A 25,342-nucleotide genomic window follows, 5' to 3' on the forward strand; every position below is an offset into this window, starting at 1 on the left:
TTTACACCGACCAGGAGGACATCTGCTCCCCCTGCTGTGCAATCCTTTCAAGGGACTATGTTCATGCGCCAGTGCACACCCAACACATGTCCGCCTGCTGCTCTAATGCTTCAGGGTATGGTTCTCTGGAAATACCGACCTGCCTGTGGTACTGCTTTAATGTGACTGTCTATAGGAAGACCCTGTGATACTCAAACAGGCCACTGCTGTGCATTGTGCCTGGGACACCTGCCCGGTTCCAGGGGTGGGCTCAGGTTATCTGTGTTACCTCCATAACACCGATTCCAAAAACACACAGTAAAAAGCTGTTGGTAGCGAGACAGCAGGACCCAAACAGGGTTCAGCCACTTTAATCACGTGGCGGCGACAGCGTTGGTTACTCATTTGCACACACCTGCACAGTGATGCTCATAGAAACATATTTATGTTCCATCATATAGTCTGCAGCATTCAGCTTAGGTCTATGAGCTGCTGCGAAAGGCTAATGCTTCCATGCGAGAACCTGCGGAAGAACGATGGGGACATGCACGCTCCATACTCCTGTCACCTCACTGGCAGTATGAAACTTAGCAGAGGCCGCAGCCTGCTCCGTGAAGCAAACATTAAGGGGCAGATTTACGTTTCCTGGCGCATCCCTGCAAATCAGCAGGGATGTGCCAAGAAAGGTGCGACTCACAATGCCATTGTTGCGCCACCACAGATGCCCCACATTTACAATGCAGCGCGCCATGTCGCAAAGATAGCCAGATGCTATCGCATCTGCAGGCCTAAGGTTAGCACAGTGCTTGAGTTGTGCGGCGCAACTCCAGCACTGGGCCAAACCGGCCTATCTTCCACTTGGTGCGTCACACCTTACGCCTGCTTCAAGCAGGCGTAAGGTTTTGATGCAGCGGGGTCGGAAAAGTGACGAAGGAGAGAGAGCGAGACAGCAATTTACAGAAAAAAGGGGGTAAGAGATCGGGAGAGGGTGCACTGATGAAGGGGTAGAGAGAGGCGGACAGAAAGAGAACACAGGAGCAGTATTAATCTGCAGTATCAGGGCTCTGGTTAATGACCACATGTGCGACACAGAAGACAATTTACAGTTTCTCACACCGTCCCTGCCGCATATGGGTGACTAACCCCCACCTTCGCCAGCCAGGTCCTTACAAGTGTCAGGCAGACAGGAGTCAGTGGCCATGGACGACAAAGGCACCTGGCAGGTAGGTGCCCTGCTACCTATGGGTGGGATGGTAGCTGAAGTTCTCTTTTGTTTCTGTTTAGGACCCGAAACCCAGTTAGTTTAATGTCGTGTTTGAAGTTTGTTACGTTCACTTAACTTGTGCTATGAAAAGTTGCATCTTTTATGCAGGCAACTGAGGCAAGCATTACACATACACTCCAGAGATATAATAGATTTGTATAGCACAGGACGCCGTTTTGTAAACCTTACAAACAAACACCATTTTTGAACATCTGGCTTTCATGCGATGCATTTTGAATTGTACAAAATCTTCATCCCAGTTAAGTGGAAGGCCATTGTAAAAAGTTTTTTTTTTTTAAGTTTGAAGTTTATTAAGGCATAAAGAGGAAAAAACAGGGCATGAAGAGACAATCAGAAGTTATAAAAACAATAAAACTCTCTTACATCAGAATAATATTTGATCCAAAAAAAAGGATGTGAAACAAAAACAATGGAATTTAAAATTGCAGAAATATTGAGGGTTGGGGGAAAAAACATGAGAGGTATACATCATAGAAGTGATAAAAAAGAAAAAGAAATTAGGATGCATTAATAAATTTACATATACTAAGATAAAAACAATTCACGGTGGTTTTTGAACTTCAACAGAACGTGGTGGAGAAAGGGGAGAAGGCCTGGCAATTCTAGATAAATATTCGGTGAGGGGAAGCCATAAAAGGTCGCGTTTAATTGCTAAGGAAATAGGGGAGACAAAATTGGTGTCTAGGCGGTGATTAAAACAAACTGCGTTCCACCATGCAGAGAAAGAAACATCCTTAGCCTGTTTCCAATGTGATGTAATATGATGAAAAGCGATGGCTATCAGGAGATCAAGTAATTTGTGTTTATGGTGGGATCCAGAAAGGTCAGGGGAAAGGGAGCCTAGGAAAACCTGAAGGACAGAATAGGGGATAGTGAGTTGAAAAAGTTTTTGTATTTGAGACCAAACTAGATGCCAGAAATGGAGAATGGGAGGGCATTCAAAGAGCATGTGTTTCAAATCAGCCAGAGGGCAGGGACAGGACCAACAAGTGGGAGAAGTGTCTGGAGAGAAAGAAGACAAAATTACGGGAGTGTATAATGTACGGTTATAGATAAAAAATAAGGTTTGGGTAGTATTGGCAGCTCTAGATGTGCTCTGAATTTTAGACCAAACTTTATCCCAAAGACTAGGGGGCCAATTTTGAGACAAATCATCCTCCCATGCCAACTCAATTTTGGATTTAGTGCGATCAATAGGTGTTTGAAGGGATTTATAAAGAAAAGATGCAGAAGGGGATTGGTCGAGAGCATTTGAGATGGAAAAATGAAGTTTAGGAATAGTGGTGGTGGCAGGGAGAGAGGAAAGATACTGGGTAAGGGAGGGAAGAAGAGATAGGTATTGTTTGCGAGAAGAGGAAGGTAACGAAAATTGGGTTTGGAGTAAGTGGAAGGGGAGAGGGGAGGAGTCAGAGATGAGTTGAGATATCCATTTTAAACCACGGGAGTGCCAAGATTTCCAGTAGATTGAACGATTATGAATTTTAAGAAGTTTATTATGCCAAATAGGTTGGGAAGAAGTAGAAGATGCGGAGGGGTAAGTGGATATCAAATATGGCTGAAGAAGAGAACGGGTATGAGAAATGATGGGAGATCGAAGAGAGGTGACGTCAGAGGAGAAGGAAAGAACTTCATTGAATTCATAAGGGTGAAGGAAAGATGATTCTAATGTCAACCAAAGCGGAGGATAATATGGAAGATCCGAAGAAATCCAACGTAGGGCTTGTTTCAAGGAGAAAGCAGTATGATATGATTTAAAATTGGGGAATTTGACTCCGCCTAAAGATTTGTCTTTCTTTAAAGCAGAGAGGGCTATTCTGGATTTTTTGTCTTTCCATAAAAACTTCAATAAGATAGAATCTATTGATTTGAAATGGTGATTGGGGATGCGAATGGGAATCATAGAAGTAGTGTATAGGACCAAAGGGGCTAGCATCATTTTTATGGAATCCAGGCGACCCCACCAGGAAAGAAAGAGAGGGTTCCAACGATTGATGGAAGAAGTGAGCTTAGTAGAAAGGGATTCGAAGTTAAATTTGAGGGTATCAGAGAGACGAGGGGCGAACCAAACACCTAGGTATTTAATCTTAGAGGGTTGCCAGGAGAACCCAGAGGTATCAAATAGATGTTTTAGACATAAGGGATTCAGGGGTAGTATTTCACATTTGTCCGTGTTAAGCTTATAGCCAGATACATTAGAAAAAGCAGAGACTTGATTCAGTAAGGAAGGTAGGGTTGTTTGAGGGTCTGAGCAGTAAAATAAAATATCGTCAGCGTACACCGATAATTTAACTTGTTGTTGTTGGGGACCATATTGAAAACCGGAAATACTCTCGTCACGTCTAATTTTGGTTAAAAAGGGTTCTAAAGCTAGAATAAACAAAAGAGGAGATAAAAGGCATCCTTGACGAACTCCTCTTCGGAGGGGAAAATAATCAGAAGTGATGCCGTTGGCAAAGATGGAGGCATGGGGACTAGAGTAAAGTAAAGAGATAAGGGAAATGAATTTAGGTGGGAAACCGAACCAACGAAGAGCTTGGAACATAAAATCCCAGTTGATTCTATCAAAAGCCTTCTCGGCATCAAGAGAAATGGCAGCCAATGGGGAAGTAAGAGAAGAGGCTCTACTTAAAATGTTAAAGAAAACACGAGAATTATCTGTTGACAAACGACCTTTAACGAATCCAGATTGTTCCGGACCGATAAGTTCTGGCAATAGAGGATCTAATCTAAGAGCTATAATTTTGGCAAAAATTTTATAATCTGTATTGACCAGGGAGATAGGGCGATAATTTTTACATAGAGTATGATCTTTGTCTGGTTTGGGTATTAAACAGATTAAGGCTTCTTGGAAAGTTTCTCGGGAGGAACCAGAATCAACAAATGACTGAAATAACAGGAAAAGTTCAGGGAGGAGAAGGGAAGAGAAATGATTATAGAATTCAATGGTGAAACCGTCTGGTCCCGGGGCTTTACCTTTACGTAGGATTGAAACGGCATGAGAGATTTCAGAGGGGGAGATGTCTAGATTTAGTGCTTGAAAATCAACATGTGAAGATTGTGGGGAAGGAATATCTCGAAAATAAGCAAGGAGATCATCAGGATCAGGGATAGATTCAGGAGTGTATAGATTTTGGTAGAAGGAGACAAATTGAGCTAATATGTCTTTATCTTTGAAGAAGGAAATACCGGTTGGACCTTGTAATGATTCAATCTTTGTTTTTTCTTTGCGTATTTTAAGGTAATTAGCTAACAGTTTGCCCATTTTGTTTTGTCCTCCGTAATAACGGGAATTACATTTAAGGAGAGAGTTTGATGCCGCATTAGTGGTAAATTTATTGAATTCAATTTTGGCTGAGATAAGTTCGCGAAGTGAGGAGTCAGAGGAAGAGTTATAGTAGGTGTATTCAAGTTTTTTATTTTATCTAAAAGTTGAGTTGATTTGGTGATTGATTGTTTTTTCTTTTGAGAAACAAAATCAATGATAAAACCTCTAGCAGCTGCTTTGAAGGAATCCCACACCGTAACAAAGGAAGACCCAGGGAGATGATTGAGTGTAAAGAATTCAGAGGTAAAAGCTGTAAATTTAGTGGAGAAAATGGGGTCTAGGAGTAAAGAGTTATTAAACCTCCAACGTCCTGAGTGAGGAGAGAAGGGAATAAGGTCAATATCAACAAAAACGGGAGCATGGTCTGAGATTAAAATGGAACCGATGTCCGAATGTGTGGCTAATTGTGCTAGGGGTTTGCTAAGGAAAAGGTAATCAATACGGGATTGGGAGTGATGGGTGGGGGAATAGAACGTGCACTCTTTAAGGTCAGGGTTACATAGTCTCCAAATGTCTACTAAAGCATAATTCTGAATAGAGGCAATAAACTGAGAATGCATCTTAGAGGGAATAAACTTAACCTTGGAATTCCTGTCAAGAAAGGGGTCCAGAACTTGATTGCAATCACCACCAAAAATAACATATTTCTCATTAATTGTAACTAATTTGTCAGAAATAGCAGGCCAAAATAATTTATCAATACCTGTAGGAGCATAAACATTGAAGATAACAATAGGAATTTTATCAATAAGAAGGTTAGTAATAACCCAACGGCCATTGTCATCATTTTCATGGGAGACAACTGAAACATTTAACTTTTTATGACATAAAATAACAGTGCCATTTTTCTTACCCAAAGCAGGAGAATGAAAGACATGTCCTACCCAGCAACGCTTAAGTTTATTAGCCTCCTTGTCAGAAAGGTGAGATTCTTGGAGGAGAGCTACATCAGCTTTGAGGCGTGTCAAGTGGGTTAGGACACGTTGACGTTTAATGGGGTTATTTAACCCCTTAACATTCCAAGTAACTACTCGGAATTTGTAACTTCAGTAGAATGGTGTGAAAGAAGATATATTGAAAAGTGAATAGGAAAAGAAAGATAACAGTAATAGGCATGTAAGAAACAAGAGGTGGAAGAGAAAGAGAGCAAAAGAGAATAAAGAAAGTGGAGTAAAGAGATAGAAGAGAAAGAGTTGAATAAGGGGATAGAGAAAGAGAACAGTAGAGAATAGAGAACAAAGCGTGTAGAAAAAGTAATATCATAACAGATAAAAAGAGATCAAAAAAGGACTGAGGGATGACGACGCCAGAAGAGGACGACATCAACAACGGAGACTCACATCGTCGAACACCTGAGGAACCAGCGAAGGAATGAAATGGAGGGAAGTACGGATACACCGGGATGAAGAAACACGGGAAAAGGATCTGTAAGAAGGTAAAAAAGGAGAAGAAAACATTAAAAATACACATGGTAAAAGTAATAAAAAGTAGCATGAGAATATTTGACAAAGGGGGTAAGATAGACAGGGGTGGAGGGCACTCAGTCAGACATAGGGATCAGAAACAATGAGAAAACATGGCAAAAACAGACAAAACAGATCAAAATGGTCAGACGGGTCTTGCAGTGTCCATGCTTTCGGCTTCATGGCGACGCAGGAACTCTTCAAGGACGAGTGGATCTTCAAATGTAGTTGTTCTTTCTTTGTAGGTGACCTTGAAGAGGCAAGGATGTAGTAGCCCATATCTGGCGCCAAGGGCTCTCAAACGAGGTCTCAAATCCAAGAACTGCTTCCGACGGTCGGCTGTGATCTTAGCAACATCTTGAGAAAGGTATAACCTGCGGCCCTCCCACATAACTTGTTTTTTAGCCTTTACTGCAGAAAGTACTTGGAGGAGATCAGTGTATTGAAGGAACAGCATGATGACACCGCGAGGTTTACCAGAAACTTTCGGGCCAAGTCTGTGCGCACGTTGAATATTTAGAGAGGTGGAAGAAGGAAGGTCTAAGATTTTTGGTAGAAAGGTTTGAAAGAAGGCTGTTGGATTAGACCCCTCTGTAAGTTCCGGAAGATTATAAAGGCGTAGGTTGTTCCTCCGGTTGCGATTTTCCAACTCCTCCGTCTGTCGCTTCAGGAGAGAGACATCTTTTTCCAAGAGCGAGATTTTTGCACATGAGGTATGAAGAGTCTCTGTCGATTGTTCCACCAAAAGAACCCTTGATTCTAACGTAGACCACTTGTCATGGAGAAATTGTAAGGTTTTAGTGGTTTCGGCCATGAAGGGTTTAAGTGCCCGAAGTTCCTCCAGAATAAGATCCATTGAAGCAGATTGTGATGAAGAGCCTGGAGATGGAGGGTCTTTTTTCAAACGCTTCGTTGAACCAGGTTGTAAAAGCTTACTGGTTGAAGTATTTTTAGGAATTGCGCCGTGAGTAGCGTTTGGTTTGAGAGAAGTAGGATCATCCATAGTAGGTGTCGTGGAATCAGAGTCTGAGGAAAGTTGTGGTTTGGTTTTTGATGCTGTGAGCTTGAGGGTACGGAGCTTCCCCATATAAGGCAGGGGAAGTAAGTACAATGTCACCACAAAATTTTGATGAGAAAAATGTTGTAAATAGGAAGCAAAAGGTGCTTTTTATAGTGGAAAGCACCAAAAAGCGTGTATTTGCTGCACGAAAAATGATGAAATGCAAGCAAAATAGTTAATTAGAGTAATCAATTAAACATATAACCTTTCCTCAGGTAGAGCCAAAAGAGTTCCGTGGATATAAACTATCACCTCATGTCAGAGAGTTTGACAAGGAGACGCTGAATGCAACTGGAAATGTTCAATGAGCGTTATGCAAAGCAGCGCGCCGTCAAATTATGTGGAGATAATCATCGTCAGACATGAGGAAACATCGACGAGAAATGGCGAGTGAAAACTGATAGTAATTTTCCAAGAACCAGCAATTGAAGTCACAGACTAAGAATTGAAGCAGGAAAGGGCGTTTTTAAGGCAAGTGGCCGGTGTAGAGAGCAACCTCATTGCACATGCTGAGGTATAGAAGCGGCGCTCGCTGTGAAGGAAGCGCGCGGCAAGTGCAGAAAATGGCGGCCGCCGGGGAGGTGAAGAGCGTCACTTACGGGAGATGCGCATTCCGTCGGAGTAGAGAAGAGCAGCTCAGTTCTTCCTGCTCAGCTCACGTTCCGATGCCCAAAAATAACATTTGCGCTCACTAAGGTCCGGTGAGTGCGGAGAAAGTCGCCGGCTCCGGTGATCGACTTGCGGAGCTCCGGTGCTAAGCCGCCATCTTGTACTGCGTTCAAGCCACGCCCCCTCGCCGGCTCCGGTGATCGACTTGCGGAGCTCCGGTGCTAAGCCGCCATCTTGTGCGGCGTTCAAGCCACGCCCCCCATTGTAAAAAGGTTATATAGCTTCTGCTATGTGTAGGGCCTCAGTGCCCTCGGCTTCCTACCAGGGTGTCTTTTATGAAGGGCTAGGAGCAAGAGGAAACTAGCAGGCAGTACAGGTGGCTTGTGGGTGTATTTTCTACTTGGGGAGAGGAAGGAGAGCAAGCAGCTCTAAAGTAACAGAAGGGAATTTGTTTGTGTGTGTGTAAAGGGCATGGATATGTTACAGTATACATTTTCTTGCCTGGTATGTTGGACAGCAGGGTCCAGGGAACGAGAGACTGAGGGAAAGTGGGGGCTTGGAGGTGGAGGAGAGAAAGGCTGAGGTAGAGCAGAAACTCGGAGGTGGAGAGAGAGGGTGAGGGAGAGCAGAAACTTGAAGATGGAGAAGGCAAGAGAATGAGAGAGAGCAGAGCCTTTGAGTTGGAAAGAGAGACTGAGAGAACGCAGTGCCTCAGAGGTGCAGCCAGAGAGAGAGGCCGAGGGATAGCTGAAACTTGGAGGTGGAGGAGAGAGAGCAGAGGCTTGGAGGTGGAGGAGAGACAGGCTGAGGGATAGCCAAGACTTTAAGGTGGAGGAGAGAAACGCTGAGGTGCTTTATTAACCTTCTTGCTTTCTCAAATTTGCTCAAAAATGCACAATTTCTCAACTATTTTTTCAAAATTGTCATAAGGTGGAACTCCCCCTTATGCCAGTAAGGCTCGCTTGCTACGCTCGCTCGCCACAGGCCACTCATCCCCAACATTTAGGCCGCACCATTTTCAAATGTCACCAGCCGCCACTGCATATTATTAATAAAGCCTATGAACTACAGCGCAGGTAACAAATTAAACACATTTAAAAAAGTACATATTTATTTGTTCTGCTACTTTGGTTAAACTAAAGGAAACACGCTTGGCAAATCTGAGATTAGAGACAATGCACAGAATATTTTAGCTGAAACTGTGAAGTTATTTAAGCAGGCTACCAACATTTGGAACCTCTTACTGATCCTAAGAGGAAGCAAGTTTCTTGAAAGTGCTGCTAAAGAATTATATATAGAAGTGTCATGGGGAAGTGAATGAGATGGGCTAACAAGTGACACAACATAACACGTGAGGTGGCCGCTGACCTGGAAAGTAGGGCAAATGTTAAGAAGACAGTGCTAAGCGCATCAAGTAATGAGATAGGCATGAAATAATAATCTGTAATCAAGTTCAAGTAGTGAATTCACTGTGGTTACCTTTGATAAAATACCACATCATTGCAATGTATACACCAATATGATATCACAATGCCTGTTCCTGGTCAGATGATTCAAAATTAATTACAGTAAAACTTAGAATACAAAGCGCTAAAGAGTTTTTGACAAGCATAATTACTTCAGGACGAGGATTAGCAGCATGAGCTACTAGGGAGGTGAAGTGGATGTTGGCAACCAGGCTGGCGAGGACCCTCTGCATATAGTCTCAGGAAAGAGGCCCATGGACTACTTGCACCACATCCATGAAAAGAGCAGCCTTGGATGAATCTTTGCCCAGTTTGCAGAGTTATTCAAAAAAACATTTGTGAATGTTTCCACCTCTATAAAACTGACATAGCTTTTATTTATGGAAAGTGGGTGTAAAAACCCTGCAGAAAGTAGGGTTTGTGGGACAAAATCTGGAAAAACCTACCTTTCTTGGGAAAAATATGTCCTGCAAGAAAGATGTGTTGCAGGTAATTCTGCACACCTGTGAAGTTTCATTTAACAAAAGGTGTAAAGCTATGAACTTCAGACAGTTTTAGCAGCAGAATTAACTTTGTGTTTAGTTCTACTGCCTCAGTGAATAATTAGTGGTGGAGGAGAATGCATTCATTCTCTACTCAACCATATCTAGTCTCTAAAGCAGCTAGTTGCCACAAAAGCTTTGGAGGCCCGATACTTCTGTAGTGAGACTTGAAAATCCATTGGCCCCCCATGAAGAGATTGTCTGCGAAATACAAGAATCCCAGGCAACTAGTCAGCATCACATGTGGAAACGAGTTTGTCTTTCCAGCTTGTGCCGGTTCACTAGTTTATGTAGGATGTCAAACACTCGGTATATCTCCATCCCTTGTCCTTTTCATATGCTTTACTGGCCTCTTTTCCAACCTTGTTGTGTAATGTCATGGTCTAGAGGACATAGTGTTCTTCTTGCCACAGTTGTATGTTTTCCAGTTTTCTTGTCTGTCTGTCTGGATAGCACTCACATCAGAGTATTTATGAATGAATCTCTATTACACATGGGTAGGTTTGTCTGCTTGCACTTCCCTGGGCTCTAGACTGGTGCCCTCATCTCCTAATCTCTGACCCATGCAGTCATCTGACTATTTAGTAACAGATGTGTGTTTTCTTGGCTTGAACATTACATTTATTGATGGCAAGTGCTGTCTTCCTCAAGTCGTTGCCAGCTGTGATATACAGTACTCTACCAACATCATAGTAGGAGCTGCAATTTAAAGGATCTATAAATGTTTATATAGGTTTTCGCATCAGCTGTGCATATTTTGCAGGCTTTTTTCAACACTGTGCTTTTAGTAGCATAGAGACTAAAGTTACATCATCTTCGGGGCCACTGATATTTTTATATGTTTCTCTGGAATTTTTCCTTTAATGGTTGATTTGCAGCACTTGCCACATAATCCATTATTTGGTGCATAATTTGCAGATGTCAACAAAACAATGTTATTCTAGCTCAACCAGATCAAAGTTACTAACACATAGTGTCACATCTGATGCCACGTCAGACTTTTTCAGAGCATAACAGGCCACATTTTAGTTGCAGATTTTGCATTTGTGTGTTAAAGTGGTACCAGTGAGTTAAAACGTTTGCTCATATGTTATCACTGTGTTAAAAAGAAGAACATTTGAAATGCTACTCCCACAAATGTGCTGTATTGCGTAGCAAAATGTGTTTTTGTACTTGGCACATATTGTAACCAGCCATGCCCCATAATCTGGTATAATCTTTTCTTCCTCTGCAGTGTAATTCCAGTGTCCCTGATCATTCTGCATCAACATGCGGTCCCTTTAACCTGAGAGCCTATTTGTGACTGGACTGCCAGTTCAAAGTGGATGCCGCCCTGCCTTGTTTAGGGCAGCGTGACCCCTACTAATTTTTCTGGCCCGGATTAAGAAAGCATGATATGATGGACGCAGTCAGGGAATACAAACAATGAACCCCACACAGTGGCATAGCTTGGCCTTTTGTGGGGCGGTCCCAGCCTTTGCCATCCCGTGGCAGCTGTAAGAGAGGGGGGGGGAGGGGTGTCGATTTGGCAAATGAATCCTGCGTTTGCTGCAGATGAGAGCGGCCGCCGTCCCCAAAACTCAGGCCTCCTGAGGCAGACCGCCCCACCTTGCTACGCCACTGACCCCACATGATTTCCAGAATATGGTTCAGGCCTTGATATTTAGATGTCGCTCACACTTGACCCTAGGGCACAGGTACTCATAGTACGGCCCACGGGCCGCCAGCGGTCCGGCAAGCCTTCCTTGGCGGCCCCCGGACCTTGCAGACATCGTGCCTGTGTTTTTTTTTTCTAAAGAATGTCAGCAAACACCGCCGGTTGCAGCAGCGCGACCTCAGAGAGACTCTGCTCTATGGGGGCCTGGCGATTCCAGTGATTGTCACAGTGGAGATGCAGGGGTGCTAAGAAGAGGTGAAATACAACAAAGCCTCATTAACAAGTAAATGGTCTTCTAAAGACCTGTGAAGTATTAGGGTGCAGCTGTGTGGTTGCCCGGGAAGCTGTCTCAGCCCAGGCTGCCACACACGCAGGTTGAGGTGACAGCAGATGACAGCGGACAGCAGGGTGTGATAGCCCGGTGAGGTGATGGAGGTGATGGAGGGCAGCATGGAGTGAGAGCCGGGTGAGGTGATGGAGAGCAGCAGGGAGTGAGAGCCGGGTGAGGTGATGAAGGGCAGCAGGGAGTGAGAGCCAGGTGAGGTTATGGAGAGCAGCAGGGAGTGAGAGCTGGGTGAGGTGTGCGTTAAGAGCCTGTGATGTGATGTTTTCCGCCAGCCTGTAGTCAGAGGGTTGAGCCAAGGCCAGGGAGCTCAAGCCTGGTCTCTGCTCTCGCAGCACAGCACACAAATGCTCGCCGCCAGGTTGGCACTATATACAATTGACATGCAAAAAATAACAACCTAGGCAACTACTATTTGCTTGTTTTATATAGTGACAGAGAGGAGAGAGAAAAACTAATAACAATTAAAATTCTGCTTTTTATTAACTCAATCAATATAAAACTACATGTTGCATAAAAAGAGTTTTTTATATCTCAGACTCGAAGAGCCGATCACATCAATAATTAACAAATGACATCATAAATTTATACAAAAACATAATTAGTTAAAAATTAACAGTGGCACAATAATACTATCGACGCGCGTTTCAGCGACCAGCGCCTTCTTCAGGAGTAACCACGTACTACTTAATCACAGATTTATGACAGCGCAAAACACCATGGTATCAGCAAGCAGTGATAAAAGTAGAGTTATCTTTGGTTCCATGTGCTGGCAATTCACAAGAGATGTAATGGCTTAGGAAGGTCTCGCAACGACCGAAAAGTCAAATCACGAATATGAAGAGCTAATGTTTCCTGGCGACTCATGCGGCTTCGTAACGGCAATTGGACTTTAAAACCAGCAAGTCTGCATGGCGTCTAATGCGACTTCATAAGTATGATTAAAAAACATAGCATGAATCTGAGATGTATTGGTATTGATATTCGCCTCCTGGTCTACAAATGAAATAAGAAATGCACTGCCCAGTATGTGCCGGACGAAAAATCCTCCTGATGTGGGGATATTTGTTTATAAAAAATATAACGTGATGCTCTAATGATATACGGCTGGAGCAGACCAGGGGCGAATGGCGACTTGCTTCTTAGTTTGAAAAATGACTAGCTATATACAATTGATGCATGCATACTTACACGGACGGGTGACTGGCGCCAAAGGGGGGCTTTGATCTGACAGCTCGGGGTGAGAGTCAGAATTAAAGCCAAGGATAGATGTGACCCCAGGTCCAATGGTGGGACACAAACCCCGTGAAGCAGCAAATTCAGAGAGAAAATGAGCTGGCTTTTACATTACACTGGGAGAGGGAGAGGGGGGGAGTGGGGAGGTTGTCTCTGGGTTGGTAACGGGAACGTGTAGACACAGTACGTGTGCACTGCCCGTGGCACAGAGACAGAGACAGATAGAGACAGAAACAGGCATATAGAGATAGAGACAGGGACAGACTGACAGACAGAGGCAGAGACAGATATAGGCAAAGACAGATAGAGACACAGAGAGATAGAGGCAGGGGCAGACAGAACTAGATAGAGGCAGAGACAGGGACAGATAGAGACAGAAGCAGACAGATACAGATAGAGATAGAGACAAAGACAGACAGAGACAGAGAAAGGGACAGACTGACAGATAGAGGCAGGACAGATCGAGACATAAAGAGACAGAGCCAGATAGAGGCAGAGACAGATAGAGACAGGGGCAGACAGAGCTAGATAGAGGCAGAGACAGGGACAGACTGACAGAGGCAGAGACAGATAGAGTCAGAGACAGATAGAGGTAGAGACAGTCAGACAGACAGCGATAAAGAGAGAGAGAGAGAGAGAGAGAGAGAGAGAGAGAACCAGAGACAGAGATAGACAGAGACAGGGACAGAGACAGATAGAGGCAGAGACAGCGACAGGGTGAGACAGATAGTGGCAGAGACACACAGAGAGACGGAGAGGGAGACAGAGGGAGGGAGACAGGGACAGACAGAAACAGGGACACACAGGGACAGACAGAGAGGCAGAGGGACAGAGAGATGGAGAGGCAGCATGTTTCTGCACGGTGTGGCATGCACCATGTTGTGCATGCCACACAGTGCATGAACAGGGGTGTAATTCCCCCCTGTGTCCACCCTCCCAGGTGCAGAAGCAGCAGGGGCCCTTGTTAGGGCCTCCATAGTTGCATCTCACACACCCATTTCATGGTGGGCTCATCGCCATGAAATAGGCATTGAAAAGCAACTCGGGATATGCTCGGTGGTGCTGCAGCAGCACCGCCAGCATATTCCTTTCCCTTGGACTGTGCCACCACCATGGGATATTGAATCCTGGCAGTCGCATTGGTCCTGTGGTGGTACGCCACACTCGTAATACTGCAGGCGGACCCACAGTGGTGGCGGTCATTGGACTGCCACTTTGGGTACAGCGGTCCTAGGACTGGCCCTTTGACTCATACATTTTGCTCAACCCTTTTTTCACTTTTGAGTAACAGTACAGTCGAATTTTGTGAATAGCCTGAAGTTGTTCAGTTACCCAAAAGCATTAGAGCAAATTAAAGATGTGATTTACCCACAAGTGTAGGCTACTTTTGTGAATAGCACTATGGGCCTGATTAAAATGTGGGGCGGGTGTGATCGCCACAGTCGGTGGTCCCGACACTGCCATTACAATGCTATAGCACATGGTGTGGTTGCATACTCCCATTTCTATATGGGAGCTTGTGGTGCGGCTGTAAACCGGCTGTAGCACAAGCTCCCGTGGAGAAATTGTAGATTCTATCACTCCCTGCACCGAAGATGCCTGCCACATGGTGCAGGGATTAACCCTCGGCCCCCGACCGGCGGCCATGGTGGAGTGGGGGCCCTGCTGGGGGCACCTAAAGTCGCATTCCGAGAGGCTTTCCATGTCGGTAACCACGATATTGAAAGACTGTCGGAAATCGACATTGTAATCCCGACAGTGGAAACGCCGTCCTCAGGGATTACGTTGGGGCCACCGATGGGCAGATCCAGCCAGAATGACTGACTGGTTTAAATTCCAGCCGCCTGCATTTTTATTAAGCGGCGCAATTGAAACCGGAGAGTTATAAGGCGGGGAATTGAAATCAGAGACAGCGGAATTGAAACTTGATGATGACATGCAGGTAAGCATGGATGAAATGGTGACTATAAGACTGGGGCTTACAGAAGAGAGTCCATCAAATTATGTAATTTTAATCAAGGGATGATATTTGCAATTTTAACTTTATTATGTATGTTTTCTGTAGTCAAAATGTGTATTAAGTGCAGCTGAAATAAGCTACATTTTTGCATTTCCCTACACATTGCTGCTACAAACCATCTTCATAACACATAGCATCTGTACATCTGACCTCAACAAACATATATGTATCAAGTGACAAAGGATAGAGGTGTACTGACCATCTTCTAGAAGACCCTGACTGTCAGGCAGCTGAGGATGCCCAAGAATACACAAGCTAATACTCATTAAACATACCTGTTCCCTTGCCTGCATATCAGGAGACCATCCTCTCTGCCTCTCATGTATGCATTGCGTGCCAAAACAAGCACCAGATCCCCAGCCAACTTTGCCTCCCCCTCTTCCTATGAGACAATTTCTGCATTTTATTAGTACCTTTTCGGCACTAAAAATCATTAAATCCACCAGATTGCCAAAAAATTAAAATCATTTTCCTTGTAAAAGCAGTGAATGTAAATATAAACTGAAATACCCAATCGTTAGAAATAGTTATTGAGCATCAATTATTCTAGATCTCATCCGCATGTAATACAGCATGTAACATGCATGTCATGCATCAATGTCTAATCCACCTATTTGTGTATCTTGTAGAATCCAAGGATGAAGGACAAATACATTTTGACTAATCCAGTTCATCTACGCAGCTTGAAGAAGTTGGGGGAAGACAATCGAGCATTTTACTCAGATGAGTCCGGTAAGAATCTGTCTCTTGCACCTCAGTTCTTAATGTAATCGTGCACATGTGGTTCGAATTAGTGATCACTCGCGACAACATGCTAGGCTTATTTGAGCTAGATGAATTGGCGGGGCACTGACGATGCACCAGGCCGCTTTCTGGGACTCGTCAGTACTGGATTGACTTGCTCTCTTCATCAAACTACTTAAGGCTCTCTGTGAGAATATAGTTAAGCAAAATCAAAATGCCATCCATAGTCAACTTTCGTGATTGTTGAAGAGTTTTTACAACAAATTCAGAGTTTTATCACATATAATAAATACATTGAATTCTTCAGTTATGATTGGACTGACGTGGCAGACGAATTTAATCGATACTCTATCTTTCATGGGCTTGATTAGCATGACACTGCGTGTGCTTAATTTGTAAACCAATGCGTGCCGGTGCACAAAGCTGTGCTCAGAAGTCCACGGCCAGCATTATTAAATGTTAGTGCACGGAATACCAATGATGTGTAATCTTCAAGCAGCATCAGTCCTCTTTAATCCACTACTAGTCTCCCGTTTCCCCTTAATCACAATGTTTGAGGTTCCTCCTTTGTCCTTTGGTAACACCTGATGAGTCTTTCTCCTGCTTCTTCTTTCCCCTTGATCAGGAAAAATAAGTGTCGGTCCCCAAAAATGAGTGTCGGTGGCCACGACCAGCAATCACCTGCTGAAATTAAGCACTAGGCAGAGCTGGGAAAAATCCTAATAGCACAGTGACTTAATAGAATGAATACATGTTTCCTCTTGGCTGCTCAGGAGTACACCTATTAGAAAAGTTCCGGTTTTTAGGTATTCTCATGACTGTCCAATGGTGAAGCTGTCATTGAATCTAAATAACAAATGTGTTTAATGAAGATCCTGAATGTTGACAAGTACCACAATGATTAAAAATGTCTGATTGAAAAATCCAGGGCCTGATTCACAAAGTGAAACTTATACAAAGATGTGTTTACATATTTTTTGTATTAATAAACTATAATGTAATAGTCAGTTTAGGACTGCGGAGACTGTAGGTGTTTCTGTTGTGAAATGTTACTGGCATCAACGCCCATTAGTCTCCCAGTCTTTCCCGGCAACACGCTGCATCTCACACCAGTCATCATGTTTAGGGCTGTGCTTCCGTCCCCCGCAGGGCCAGACTGGGAACCGCAACCTGGCCTGGCAAACTGCTCAGCTGGTCCCTGGGGGCAGCTGTTTACTAGGGACGGTTTTTGCCGATTTTGTCACAGTTTGGCAATGTGCCTGGCCCCCGGTAACAAAAACAGCCCTACATGGGCTCAAAACCGGCCCCACCCTGGCGGCCCACGGGAAAATGCCCTGTGCCCGCTACGGCCAGTCTGGCCCTCCCCAGGGCATCACCACCCTTCTCTTTGCAATGAGCAGCAGCATCGCTGCCAAGCGGCATGATCAGCTGGAAGGTCTTTGACATATCCCAGCAGGACTACGAGCACACAGAGTCTCTATTTTCAAGTCCATGGAGTTGAAGACAGTATTTCAAGATTCAGCAAGTTTAGTGCATCCCCACGAAAGGTGCAGAAGGTCGGACCCCTCGACACCACATCGCCCGCAAGTCTCCTCCTGGGTAAGGCCCATATTTCACAGGTTAGTGCACGTGTGCCAAGTGCTGGCAAAACACTTATATGTATGAGCCTCAGCCCTCAGCCTTTAATTTGCCATCAGCATTCTTGTTTGGGAGCAGTGATACCTCCATGTGATGGAAGAGTCGGAAGACTTTTAAAGATAATTAAGATGAAGTTTATTCAAGAGAGAAACTCCACCCGATCACGGAGCGTCTGACCAGCGGCAAGCCAACGGTGACAATGGCCAACCGCGGATCAGACATCCATGCGCGAGTAACATTACATTTAAATCACAACATGTTTATCCACGAGCAACAGCACGTGTAACAGAATGGTCCTACACTGCGTGGAACATCACGCGGTGTATGACACACAGTATACATTACATTACACCACCTTCCCCCTTACAACAGCGAATAATAAATAACTAAATAAACATTCAGAATCTAATAAATTCATTATATCTCTCTGGTACTCTGATTCGTCTGCCAAATGAAGAAAAAGTTTGATTATCAGCAACATTTCGTGAATTTGCAACATTTCTGACAGAAAGCTGGTTACCAACTTGGCTAGGAGAAATATCAGTGGATTCATTTGAAACATTAGGTACACTCAGCCAAGAACTCAAATCCAAATTATCTGAACTATTTTCTCTAAGTTTACCTTTAATGATCTCAGCTTGTTGATCTGTCAATTTTACTAACTGACGCATATTCCACCAACCCTTTTTACCAAGGAATGCAGCTCCCTTGCTAACTTTCAAAACCTGGACCGGTGCAAAAAACTTCTAACGACCTTTGATTACTCTCCCAAGATTCTTAATCAACACCCAGTCACCAGCCAGTATATCCACAACTTTACCATCCGAACCACCATCAAAATGCAACTTCATTTGATTTTGTTTATCTCGTACAGCCTTCCTAACCAAATCTAAATCAGTTGTTTTCCCAACAGCACTTTGACACAACCACGGAGGAAACAAAATAGAACGATTCTCCCTCCCTCTTAGAAGAGAAAAAGGAGACACTCCCGTAACACAATGAGGGGACGTATTATAGTGCCAGACTTTTTGTTTGACAAACTCCCCTACCTTGTAGCCACATGACACCGCGGTCTGGATACCCTCTTTAATTACCTTGTTCCCCCTCTCAACTAGACCGTTGGAGGCTGGAGAATATAATGCCACCTTCAATTGCTTGATATCCAACTCCTTCAAAAATGTACACATTTTATCTGAAACAAAATGTGTCCCATTGTCCGTGACAATTGACTTAGGGGACCCTTCCAAATCAAAAATCTTTTTGAGAAAAGCTATGGTAGAATCCGAATCTGGAGATTTTACAAAATCAAAATACATCCATTTTGAAAAATAATCGACTAATAAAATTACATACTTATTCTCTTGTTGCAAGATGGAATACGGCCCTGAAAAGTCGATACCAATTTTTTCCCAGGGTGAGTCAGGAAACTCAGTAGGATGCAAAGGTACCTTTAAAGTGCACCAATGTTTGTCAGACAACAAACACTCAGGACAAGAGTCAATCAAATTCCTGACTTGAATATCCATTGAAGGCCACCAATAATGTTGTTTAATACGCATAGCCGTTTTAGTCACCCCTAAATGACCTTGGTGTGCCTTATTGATGATGGGTTCACGAAGTCTGAAAGGAGGAACAAATTTCTCCCCTCTCCGAATTATACCATTCTCCACTGAGAGTTCCTCCGCAACTTGAGTGAATCTACGCAGATCACCGCTCAAACCCCTAGGCTCAGGCCAACAATGGGTAGCAAAGTCCATAACTTTCAACAAAACATTGTCAACTGGGGCAGCCTCCTTCCAATCACTCTCAGAAATAACATCACTCATTTCATTTACAGCGTCCGCTAGAGTAACACACTCTACATCTTCCACCAGAAAGTCTTCTTCATCATCCTTGACCATCGCCATCCTGGATAAACAATCAGCACGAAAATTCTTGCCCCCCAAGATGTGTTTAACCGTAAAATTAAACTCTTGTAACTTCGAAACTAATCTCATAAGTCTTGCTGACATGGAAGCAGAGTTAGACTTATTGAAAATATAAATTAGAGGTTTGTGGTCAGCAACCAACTCGAATTTTCTCCCCCAAATATACATCTTAAATTTGTGGACCGCTCAGGCACAAGCTAGAGCGTCTCTCTTTATTGTACTGTATCTTTGTTCAAATCTTTAAGAGCTCTAGAAGCAAATGCGACAGTCTGCTCCTGACTGTTAACTTTCTGAGTGAGAACCGCACCCAGGCCAGAAATACTTGCATCTACTGTAATAACAGAAACAGCATCCTCCCTAAAATCGTGTATGGCCTTAGCTGAGACAATCATCTTCTTAACTTCACAGAAAATTCAAATTGATCACATAAATCATTCAACATTTTCTTCAATTCTGATCTCACACTTAATGGAACCGCTCTAACCTTATGTGCAACAGGCTGAGCCCCAGGTATCAACCTGATCTTGTGTTCGAATCCTTTCACGCTCCAACCATTTCCTTAAAAACGGGTTTGAATTCAGAAATAATATCTTGAACATTTGTATCAGAACATTCCACAATGGAAACAGGAAAATCACTGGAAACAGGTTTAGGTTTAGGTAATTCCCCCACCTTGATAGGGTTATCATCTCCAGGGACTAGATATATCCCCATCCTAGCAAGATCTTTCCACCCTAGAACGTTCTTACCTTTTTCGGCAACATAAATCTTAGTTACTGTTTGCCTCCCAAGATATTGGACCAACCCTTCAAAATAACCCATCATGTTGATATCCTTCTCACCAAATGCCTTGGGATTTACATCAGATTTGATTAGTTCAACTCTTCTATCCCGTTTTTCATAAAAAGTTGAGTCTCTGGGGATTGTAAATGGCGAGCCCGAATCCGCCATAACCTGTAAAGGAACGTTATCTATGATAGCGGAACATGAAGGACCTTTGATAGAATCCACATCGCCTTTATAATCTAAAGTCACAACAATGTTCTTTAAGGAATTAGAACAAGAATCCACATCAATGAAATTTACATTTGGAGGTTTCTTAGCAAACCTACAAACTCCTTGAAAATGGCCAATTTTCTTGCAAATAGAGCAACGTTTCTTAAGTGCAGGACAGTTTGGAGCATTACCTATGTGGTCTTTTGAACCACATCTATAACAGAAACTAGTCTTTTTCTTTTGGAAAGGTTTATAGTTAAGTTGAGTTCTGCCTTTAGAATTTATTGCACAAACAGCTCCTTCCTGATCCTAATCAGAATAGTCCACTGCATTAATTCCTTGTTCGGCTGGCTCCATAACCACCTTACTAGTCAAAGTAGACTGTTCAATACTTAAAGCAAGGTCAATAACCTCACTTAACGATGGGTTTTTACATCCAAGGATCCTTTGTTTAATTTTCTTAGAAGCGCAATTGAACACAAATTGATCTCTTATAAAATGATCTGGTGAAGGTTCAAAGTTACATGTGATAGCGAGGACTCTAAGAGCAGAAATGTATTCCTCTACTTTCTCTTCCTCTTTTTGTTTCCTGGAATAAAAATTGTGGCACTCGAACATAATATTAGGTTCATCACAGAACTGTTTTTTAAGTCTAGCAATGGCTTCAATATAAATATTCCAAGAGTTATCTCCACTTTGATCTTGAGAAATAGGAGGAGCTATAGGGGTAATACTTTTAAAAATCCGCTGACCAGCTTGACCTAAACATCCAAAAAGAATTGCGAATTTATGTTGAGAGGAATACTCAGAAGCATCAATAGCAATCAAATGATTTTCGAATAAACCAAACCATTCAGTCCATATAATGTCAGGAGCTCCTGGTTCACTCAAAAATGGTGGTGGTTGCGTAATTTGATGCCATTGATTGTTAGACATATTCAAAAATAAAATAAAACAAGAAAATAATAAATAAAGTTTTGGAAATAACACCAGTTGAATAAAAGATCATTAAAATGTGCACACGAACATAATGTTTTTAAATGATACAATAAACATGCATAAACAATGGAATCACTTTCAAAGCAAGCGAGTGTATTGTTATATCGATACTTTAAAATTATTTAAAATATTGTGAATATACTGTGTTCTGAACAATTTTGAATTAAGGAGTCAGGCTGTGTTTTAAACAAGCGTGCGTATCGCTGAAGTAATACGATTTTTAAAATATATTGTTCTGAACCAGCGTGCGTATCGCTGAAGTAATACGTAATTATAATTACACTGTTCTGAACAAGCGTGCGTATCGCTGAAGTAATACGCAATTATAATTACACTGTTCAAGCGTGCGTATCGCTGAGATGATACGCTTTGGTAAATTCTTTAAATAACGCAGTCAGACTGTGTTTTCAACAAACGTGCGCATCGTTGAAGATACGTCTTCCAAATTGCAAACACACTTCAAATTACGATACCCTAATCTTCACTGGCGAAACGTCTATTACATCAAAGTTTTCTCAACCTTCACGCCGAGCATTTCGTTGAAATGCGTGTGGTGAAATAGACAAAACCAATGATATTAAGTGTTTCACTCAGCTGATTGACACCAACCAATTGGCGAGGCTCTTTAACGAAGCATGAAGTAACATCCAATAAACAAGTAGATACGCCTCTAAAATCCCAGATAGCCAATTGAAATTTGTGTCTTACCAAGAGGTCTTGCTTCGTGATAAACGATGTAAGTTCTGGAGAATATCCGTAGTAAGTAGAATTTAAATTCCTGCGTGGGTATGGGGTGGAGTTTTGTTTTCCAATCGTTGCCAAAATGTGATGGAATTGTCGGAAGACTTTTAAAGATAATTAAGAGGAAGTGTATTCAAGAGAGAAACTCCACCCGATCATGGAGCGTCTGACCAGCGGCAAGCTAACGGTGACAAAGGCCAACCGCGGATCAGACATCCATGCGCGAGTAACATTACATTTAAATCACAACATGTTTATCCACGAGCAACAGCACGTGTAACAGAATGGTCCTACACTGCGTGGAACATCACGCGATGTATGACACACAGTATATATTACATTACACTCCATGTTTCATCAGATAGGTCTGCGTCAATGTTTATTTACCATCTCATCAGCGTGCTAGGTGTGATCATTGGTTTCTTGTCCTGCATAGCGGCATAACAAATGAGTTATCATATGTCTAGTAGAGGGATTGCTCAGCAAAACACCCGGGAGCCTGCAAGGGTAAGGGTTTGCGGGGCAATGTTCTGTGTGTGGCTCTGCAGACTCTACGCAGTCTGTGATATAGAAGAATGTCTAAGGAAGTGTAGTGACAAGGGGCTTACATATCATTCAGAGATACATTTGCAGGAAGGGTATAAGTCGCCCAGAGGCTCCAGCCTCAACTAGCACCATCGCCATTTAGCATGGATTCCATTGGGTGACACTGTCAGGTTGTCGGCCAAGGGAAGTCCGGAGGAGTATAGACTGTCCAGTTGGGCTCTGTTGCAGAGGCAGTGCCAAGCCCATACCTTGCAATGCACCGTATCCTCTTCCCCACAAGGGCGTGTCTTCCCCACAAGGGCACGCAGGTGTAGTGCAGATGGCTGAGCACCCGGGGCAGTCGACAGTATTGTCAGCCTCTACTGCAGTATGAGGCAAGAATTGAAATGGCATGCAGCCAGTAGAACGCCTAGTTAGCGTGCGCGCAGCAATAGTAGAGCTCAATGTCTGGGGCACCCAGCTCTTCCTGGTCGAATGGCAAGGTCAGTGTTTGCCACACCAGTCTTCGCTGCCTGCCTGCCCAAGTCAGCTGACTCAGAAGAGACCTGATACGTCTAAAGAATGCTGTAGTTGGTGGGTTCTGGCTGCTCATCAGCAAGTACAGAAGCTTGTGTAAGATAGACATCTTGGTGATGGCATTATCTGGCCACCTATGGGAAAGGCACCAAGTTGAGGAGCAATCCACTGGACAGTGCATCTCCATGGTCAGCATGACCAGAGCATGGTCCAATAGCATGCGGGCCAGTCAATCAACATTCATAATGCTTATGCAAACATATCTCAAAGTGAGTCATTATCAATATGCGACCAGGCGCTCCTGGTCTTATTCACACATGTGCTCTCAGTCACACAGGGATGCTGGGCCAGTCAGATGTCTACCTGGTCATATTCCTCCATAAGGGAGAGTACCTGAGCAGCAGCATGGGGGTGTGGACATCAGCTAGAGGAGGATCGATCAATCTGGTGGTCAAGAACAAAATTAAAGTCTCTATCCCACAGTGCTGTTGAGTGCCAAGGGCCACTATTTTATCCCACATGGCTGCAAAGAAATCAGGTGAGCCGACATTAGGGCCTTATACACAAGCAATCGTGATGCTCTGTCCCAGAAGGTTTCCATGCCCCATGACATATATGCCCTCTACATCCACCAATGGCATCATTTCCCACCACTGGAGGGCCTTGAGAACAATCACAGCCACTCCTTTTGCACATGCAGAGTAGGTGGAGATGTATGCTTCCCTAATCCACCCGGAACGCAACCGCTGTAAGGAGGGTCTCCTCTAACAGATTGATATCCAACATGTGCCACTGAAGGAACGCAATTGTCTGCCTCACTCTTCTTGGATTATTCAGACCTTGAATATTCCATGTCAACAGTGTACCCGTGGTCATGATGTCGAGAGGGTCACCTCAGTTAAACCCGGTGATTGCATGGTAAGAATGTAGTCCCAGTAGTATATCAGAAGACTGGTAACAAGTCATTGAGATCTACATGGTATCATGATAAGGAACAGAATAAGCCCAAACAGGTACAGGATCCACACACTTCAACTTCCCCGACTTGTTGAAGAATAATCCTTTCCCTTGCCAAAAATGATAAAAGCAAAACCCATTTAACAAAAATATTAGGAATCATCCTTCATGTTGTCTTCCCTCTCAGGATTGGGATGGGTGGCCTGGAGAGGACGTATCAGGATCTTCAATAGTAAAGTTCAATAATTGTCAGTCAGGTGGCTTTCTTGGTCACTATTTATCTGTGAACTCATGTCCTGGATCCCCTTGGTCAAGACCATCTTTATGTCAGTGAAGAAATGTGTTTTGTCATTGAGAGTGTTGCGTAAGCTGATTGGGTAGAGGATGGCATAGGGGATTCCCATTTTCATCAGTAGGTGTTTTGCAGGAAGAATCTCCCTGCTGGTGGACTGCACTGCATGGTTGAAATCTTGGTAAATCAATATTCTGTTGCCTTGGTAATCTCAGGATAGTGTCCCAGTTTCTGTAATGAAAATACTGCACAATGATAGGCCTCACCAGGGAACCTGGTGGGGTGCAGTCCTACTGAGCGATTAACGCGCTCCACTGAGAACATGGAGAACAGATGTTCACCGAACAGGCTACAGAGGAGATTTTCCAGTTATTCCTCTACAGTTGTCATGGCAGTGGATTCAGGAAGACTTACTATTCTAATGTTATTGCTTTCTCCGAGAGGGTGCCTCCGAAGCTTTGGCCAAAATCAGGTAGGTTGTAAAGGCAGACTGGCCGTGGCGAGGCACCCATACCAGTCCTGCCACCGGGCTCCAGAAATAAATGTGAGGGGAGGGGGAAAGACCCGCCCCACTTAAAACTCCAGTTGCAAAATCTCCCTGTGACTCTTGGCAGTGGCATAGCAAGGTCAGGCGGTACCCGGTGCGGAAAATTTCTTGTCACCCCCGGCTTGAGAAAATGGCAAAAATATTGTTTTAAAATACATATTTTGCCATTTTGTCACCCCCTCAATGATTTCACCGAGTGCGGCCCGCACCCACCGCACCCCCCTTCCTACGCCACTGGCTCTCAGTGTGGGGGAAGCAAAAGGTAAAGGTCACGTGATAGGAACTACAGTGCCCTCCTCCGCTGCCCTGCCACAGTTGCAGCCATCCCTACCTCTGGGTAGTTTCCCGCAGTGATGACTGGTCAGAAAACCACACCTGACCAGTTTGCCACCCCTGTCGATATGGCAGTGAGTGCATCTCATGATCCAGGTGGGGGATCGACAGACACTTAAA

General features: G+C 43.7%; 1 protein-coding gene across 1 annotated transcript in view; it reads left to right on the forward strand.

Moving 5' to 3' along the window:
- Window positions 1-25,342, forward strand: part of ABCB11 (ATP binding cassette subfamily B member 11) — a 404,070-nt gene that overhangs the window by 85,701 nt on the left and 293,027 nt on the right. The window contains exon 2 of the mRNA XM_086948098.1: window positions 15,615-15,717. Within this exon, the coding sequence (XP_086804224.1) occupies window positions 15,615-15,717 (103 nt within the window). The remainder of the gene's footprint in view (window positions 1-15,614; window positions 15,718-25,342) is intronic.

This window comes from Lissotriton vulgaris, unplaced genomic scaffold, assembly GCF_964263255.1.
Source record: "Lissotriton vulgaris unplaced genomic scaffold, aLisVul1.2 SCAFFOLD_1578, whole genome shotgun sequence".
In the NCBI taxonomy this organism is placed as follows: domain Eukaryota; kingdom Metazoa; phylum Chordata; class Amphibia; order Caudata; family Salamandridae; genus Lissotriton; species Lissotriton vulgaris.